Source organism: Dysidea avara, chromosome 2 (assembly GCF_963678975.1).
Source record: "Dysidea avara chromosome 2, odDysAvar1.4, whole genome shotgun sequence".
Taxonomy (NCBI): Eukaryota; Metazoa; Porifera; class Demospongiae; order Dictyoceratida; family Dysideidae; genus Dysidea; species Dysidea avara.
Genome location: NC_089273.1, coordinates 22,855,324 through 22,862,526, shown reverse-complemented (window position 1 = coordinate 22,862,526; position 7,203 = coordinate 22,855,324). Strand labels below are relative to the sequence as shown.

At 39.5% G+C, this 7,203-nt stretch overlaps 1 protein-coding gene across 1 annotated transcript; it reads right to left on the bottom strand.

Moving 5' to 3' along the window:
- Positions 1–345: 345 nt before the first annotated feature.
- LOC136247934 (uncharacterized) lies at positions 346–1,029 on the bottom strand. The gene has a single exon (XM_066039752.1). The coding sequence runs from the start codon at positions 1,027–1,029 to the stop codon at positions 346–348; it is 684 nt and encodes a 227-aa protein (XP_065895824.1).
- Positions 1,030–7,203: the final 6,174 nt, after the last annotated feature.

The window sequence follows — 7,203 nt, the reverse complement described above, 5'->3', positions numbered from 1 at the left end:
ACAACTTGGAAAGGTCAACTAAAAGCTCATCCGATTGACTATCCCGCAAAACGACTAACAGCTTATTGTGTGGCTGACCTTGTGTAGGTTCAACAACCCAGCATGGAACTGAGCATAAGTTTGCTTTTCCTCCGACACTAAAATTGTAAGACTGTCATCATGGGACATCTCAACTTGCTTTATTTGCTGCAGTAGTTCTGGAGAATTGGTATTCCATTTTGCATAAGTTCAGACACTGACAGTGTTACCTCAGCATTTCAGATCTATTCCAGAGTTAAGCAGATTATGAGTGAAGGTGGACTGTAATAAGATCATCCACATACAATCCCTTCCCTATTTGTTCAATTAACTGGGTTGTTCACTATTGTACTTGTCAAGGTGGTGAAGAATTGTGTCTCCCAATATTGCAGGGGATGGTATCAGGCCAAACACAACTCTAGTGAAACGGAATTGGCAAATGGGACTGTCCAACTTATTCGGATCTTGAAACCACAGAAATCTAAGCATGTAATGATCAGCAGGAAATATTCCTATCATAAGGAAGGCCTTCTCAATGTCAGTGGTGATGGCTACAGGATGAGATCTAAATTGAACAAGCACATGAAACAACTTGGGGATTAGGTTGGGACCAGCCTGGAAGCAATCATTTAGAGAGAGATCTGAATCACTAAGCTTGGCTGAGCCATCATAAACAATATGAATTATAGTGGTGGCTGGCTCACAGTGGGTAACAGCATGATGTGGTAAGTAATGTGCAGACTCAACTCTCTCATTAATGATACACTTCACTAATGGTCCCGGTATTGGTGAATCAACCTGCTTAATTATACCCTTCTGTAGTTGTTCCTGAATGATACGATTGTACTCTGAGTGTAGATCTGGATCTCTCAGAAGTTTATGTTGAAGATATCTCAAATGATTCGAACTGATAAAATAATGATTAGGGAGGTAAAATTGTCCTTCCTTCCATGGTAGCAATACTTCGTAATGATTGTCATGAAATTGTATGTGATTCAATAATTCCTTCATCACCTCTTACTCAGTGTTTACAATTCCGATTGCTTCAGTGTCCCAAAACTTGCGTAGCATGTCTTGAACTGGATCCAGAACTTCAGGAATACCCGCCACAGTGGATTCAGCTAAGATCAAATGTATACAGGTATCTCCAGCAAACTATGAGGGACCAATTGAGCCAGACAAAAGCCACCCAAGCTTACTATATATGACTACAGATCCTATACTTCCACGACACACCTTTCCAGTTACAAACTTCTAATAGAAATCAGAACTGATCAACACATCTATCACACCTGCATCTCTTCCTCCAGAGTAATCTTCCAGCTCTAACCTAGACATATGAATATATTCTCCAACTACCATTGCTGAAGGTAAGGTGGAGCATATTGTAGGATAGCTAATGGAAGTTACTGAAAGATGTTCAGTCAATCCAGGCTTGCTCAATTTAATTCTGAATAATTTGCAACTTCTAGTCTTAAAATACTCACCTCCAAATGTATTCACTTGCAATTTTTCAGTACCAACTGGTCTAAACTTTAGTCTGGAATACAATTGCTCAGTGACATACGACCAATGGCTTCCACTATCAAAAAGAATTCAGACTATGGAGGAAGAACCGGTTTCCTGGTTGTAGGCGACAGCTCTGGTAGTCTGCAATAAAATGGTGTCAGTACTCTTGTTACTACAATATAGTAGTATTATTGGAGGTTCGACACTATCATCTGGTTTGGAGACATTGGTCGCAATGAAGAAGGGACAAATGGCTCTACCCTCTGTGACAGTGAACTAAAATTTACTGGCGGTGTCTCTGCTGACACAGTCTACATGTCTTTGTATTCAAGCATTCCCTTGTCTTGTGATTGGCTTTGAGTCAGTTAAAACAAAATCCTGCCTTTATTAAAATGTGACCAGATTTTACAGAACCGAACCAAATCGCACATCAGGCAAAATCAAACTAACACCACCAGTGGATAGCTACACTATCGTACTACAAGTTTTGACCCTCAGCACTACTCAAACTACACGAGGCTGGTTTTAATAGACGTCTTTTCTGGGTGGTATGAAGTGCCCAAATGGCGGTTTCAGGCCTTGTGAAGGACCTGGCTTGGCAAGAATCAGTGGTTTACTGGTGGACAGCCTTATAATGTTGGCCAGACGTGTTCTCTGTAGATTTTGCTACATATCAGCCACTAAGGAGCCAGCACAGCCCTGTAATGTCGTGTCTGGACTCCAATCGTGGTCTGCCTCCATTTTGAGGCCTATCTTTTGCCCTCCCCGCCACCTCCCAGCCTCCACCCCTTTGTGAGCACTCGTGATACTACTTCGCTCGTCCAACTGCTCAGATTTTCTATCTTATTTGGCGGGAAACTGTAAAAGCAGCTACAAGTACTGGAAGTGGCTTGAAAGGTAACAGATTGATGCATCTGTTGTGTAAATTTCATACGCGTGCTTGCTATCCTTGGAGAGTTATGCTGGCTTCAATTCTTTAAAACCGTTCATCTCGAAACTTCTAAGGCCCCTATTCGGTGATTATTAGTTTCTCATCCAGCCTTTCTAATTATTATGATGCGGGCGGGAGGGTATTACCATTATGCCATTATTTTATAATATTAACACACTGATGTACAGACCTTGTCCAAATTGTCTTTCTTTCTTACTACAAACATTTCCTTCACCAGCTGATTCTACTTTTCGTGATCGCCAACTGTTTTTCGACAGTCAGCTGAAAGCCTGCTTTGACGAAGTCGATAGAGCACGATTGCAACTGGCACTGCAGCAATTTGCTAAGGAAAACAACAGTTCTCCTGGTGATATATAGCGCATTGTAGCATTCAACAACAAAAATTATAACAGTTTGGTATCACGTGTTCTTCTGAGCATGCGCAGAGTAAATAATGGCTTACCATGCGGTAGCTTAAGAAGGATGCGGGCGGTGGATGAGAAACTAATAATCACCAAATAGGGGCCTAATGTGCGATTTGGATCGTTTTTCCAAATTCCAGTCAAAAATGTCCTTGCATTCCTTAACATCGTGGACTTTCTCACAAGAGGCTGAGTAATGGGGTGTATTGCAGTATACACATCTAATGTAGTGTTTCTGAGATGCAAAGGCAACTGTGGTATGACTGTGGCTTCCATGAGAATGTTTCCAGTTACTGATGGCGTGGCCAGGTTGAGCTTGGTATTCTCACTAGCCTCCCTGGTATCTACCTCAGATTGTGCCACCTTCATTAAGTCATTAATGTTCCATAACTCCTCTAGACTCTCCTGAGCAATTCTGTGTCTAACTTCTTCGGATAGCTAGGCCATTACAACTGGAATTAACATAATTCCATACTGATCAGAATTGATTTGAAGTGCCACAAGCCCTCTAATGTGCACTGTTATTTGGTCATACAAAGAATGCAAGCCACGAGGTCAATCATTGGCACACCTTGGCAGTTTAACTATCTAATCCATGTGTGCACAGATAATTTGTAGCTTCTTCCCAAATCTCTGCTTAAAAAGGTCTAATACAGTGTCATAATTGTCTCACTTAATGGCAAACCCCTTATACATCAAAACTCACTACTCGCTAGTAGACTATACAAGTAATTGAATTTATCAATCTTAGAAAGTTGTGGGTTTTCACCAACAGCAGACTTGAAAGAATCCCAAAACTGAGGCAGTCCATCTTTTTATGTCTCCATTGAATTTGGGCAGGGTCAGCTTGGGAAGGCAAGGTTTAGAAGTTTAGAGGTTACCACTGGGATGGTAGTTGGAGCAACTGGAGTTGTAGATGAGTAAGCACTTGTATTGCTTGAAGTTACAGCTAGTTCATCTATTTTAAATTTACAACTGATCACCCTGGTTACAATAACATCTGATTCTTCAATCTCAGTGACAATAACCCCAGAATCACAACATTCTAAATTATCCTTGTTCATGCCATCTAATGTGCTAAGCTTTACTTCTAATTGTTGTTTAATGACATTCAGTGTGTTTCTCACTGAAGAATCTAAAGGCTCTGTTGCAGCAGTTATACTTTCTTCAGCTTAGCAGACAAGCTTGGTCAGGACGCCGCGATGGTCACCTCTACTGAAGTTCTCATCAGCGTTCGAATTTTCGTGACACTGTGCGTGAGGGCGTGTCAGTTAGCGTGATGGCAAAAAGCTGAGTGTGCAATAACGCTAATTGTTACACACTTACGCAAGGCGTCGCGCAGATTCTAACGCTGGTGATAACCTCACTAATAGCGCGCCCTCTCGAGCGCACATGCTCTTTCTTCATCCGCCATGTTTCACAACCTCCAAATAATTCCAGAGTCTCCTTTCTTGGATTATTCTGTAAAAAGAACGAAAACAAACAACACTTTGAATAAGTATCGCAGGCTTTACTTCACGCATACAGTTAATTTGTTGCCATGGTACCACGACATTTTTGCTTGTGGCTAGAAATCAGCTGTAAAGGCACTGTTCCCAAACAATGAATATGTTCTATCCTTGGTTATATCTAAGGACTACAAGTAGTTCAACAATTCCCTTCGCTCGTTGATGTGTCGGTTTCCCAGCTCAGTAAATTGGCTATATAATCGGTTGGTATCACATCGGTAGTCTGTTCAGGTCTTGGGCTATCTCAGTCTTCGACTCGTTTCGACTACGTGGCTATCTCAAGTCCCACGTTGGGCGCCAGATGTTCGATTTCGCTAGACGAATTTCACACCAATTTGATTGACACGTATTTCTCAACTAGATTATCACGTGAATGATTACAAAATTTACCTACGAGTAATTAAGGAAAGTTATACCCATCCAAAAACAACTTATAGCTGTAAAAAAGTCCGCGTCCAAGTAAAGCAGAGTTAACTGCGACAAAAAGTACTGATATTATAATGCGGCCATGTGCGAGGTGTGCAAGTTGTAAAATTAATATTAGCTAATCAGATAATACAATGTTATTGCTAGAGTGTTAATGAGAACTATGTGATGCTGCTAGTTTTTAAGGGTGTGAGCATCTTCATAAATGCCACACAAATTTAATTCTCAATAAAGTAATGTGTATAGATTCTCTGATAGCAATAAATAGTTTGAGTTTGGCCACTAAATGTGATTACCCTTTTGCCATGATTAATTTTCAAATTTCTGTTGCTTAGTAACAGTATAGCATTTTTGTGCAATTAAGGAATAATTGTACTCAAATGTATGTGATTATCTATACAAATCATTTTACAATAGGGTATTTATAAATTTATTAAATTTTTCAGAATCATACTGTAAAAAATAGAGTGGTTCATTACACCCCACTTGAGGTATTATATATACACTCACACCTAAAAGGTGCTTGTGTACTACCATATAAAGTCAACTATCGATTAACGGACAATACCATGTTCGGACAGCTGCCACTCACTTCTTAGAAATCCTGCAGCTTAGGTTATTGTACCAAAAGGTAGGCTACACTAAGCAGTTATTATCCTCCAGTAATCAACTATGCACGATTAATAGCTTGAGAGTTGTAGGCGATAGTTTGCTCAGTCCGGTAAATTCTACGTTTGGACAAAACTATCAGTTTTCGGACTTTGATTTTTACTACCAGTAAACAATGTCCAATTTATTTCAAATTTGTATATAATATACCTGTCTTTATTAGCTGTTAATGGCCAAAAATGGTTTTGTTTTCTTTAGCATAGAGGGAGTGGCAACCTCACAATTTGTAGCTGTAAATTCGGACGAATTTTATTTCTATTTAGCCATGCCCACCAGTGAAGTTAATGCTTTTGCATCAATTACACCAGTGCTAAAGCACAGAAGCAGGTAAATATATATATTTCAAGAATAGAAGTGTGTTTTTAAAGTTTATATTTAGGATATTTCCGTTGGTACGCTGGATTTTGGCTCCTAAATGAAGGAGATGCACGCAAGGTGGAAAAATGAAGTTACGAGAATTTACTTCCTAACCACCCACAAATATTAGTCTTGGTGCCCAATCACAAAAACCGTCCTGGAAATTGAAAGGCGTGTCTTTCTCTACCTTATATGGGTGCATAAAGCGGCATTTAAGCGAATTTTTGGGCACCCATATAAGGTATAGAAAGGAACGCCTTTCAATTTCCAGGACGGTTTTTGTGATTGGGCAACAAGATTAACATTTGTGGGTAGTTAGGAGGCAATTTCTCGTAACTTCATTTTCCCACCTTGCGTGCATTTCCTTCATTTAGGAGCCAAAATCCAGCGTACCAACGGAAATATCCTAAATATAAACTTTAAAAACACACTTCTATTCTTGAAATATATATATATTTACCTGCTTCTGTGCTTTAGCACTGGTGTAATTGATGCAAAAGCATTAACTTCACTGGTGGGCATGGCTAAATAGAAATAAAATTCGTCCGAATTTACCGCTACAAATTGTGAGGTTGCTACTCCCTCTATGCTAAAGAAAACAAAACCATTTTTGGGCCATTAACAGCTAATAAAGACAGGTATATTGCATACAAATTTGAAATACATTGGACATTGTTTACTGGTAGTAAAAATCAAAGTCCTAAAACTGATAGTTTTGTCCTAAAGTAGAATTTATCGGACCGAGCATACTATTGCCTACAACTTTCAAGCCATTAATCATGCATAGCTGATTATTGGAGAATAATCACTGCTTAGTGATATATCACCAAATGGGGTTTTCAAATACTATCTGAGTTGGATCCCTATAAATCCCCTGGCCCTGATGCTATCTCTGGACATTTGGTAAAACAAACTGCTGCTGAAATTACTCCTATGCTGACCCATCTCTTTCAACAATCTTTGTCCACTGGTGTAGTCCCTAGACAATGGAAACTAGCACATGTCACTCCCATTTTCAAATCTGGCAAAAGATCTGTCCCTCTAAACTACCGACCAGCATCTCTGACATCAATCATTTGCAAAGCAATGGAACATATACTCACAAGTCAAATTATGAAACACTTGGAAGCTCATGATATCTTAGTCCCCTGTCAATTCGGCTTTAGATCAAGGAATTCCTGTGAATCGCAGCTGCTTACTGTTACTGATGACTTTGCAAAAGCATTGAATAATAAACTCCAAGTAGATATTGGTATACTAGACCTGTCTAAAGCATTTGATAAAGTTCCACATAAAATACTACTAAGCAAAATTGAATTCTATGGTATTAGAGGCAAGATTTTACAATGGCTAGAGTCTTTCT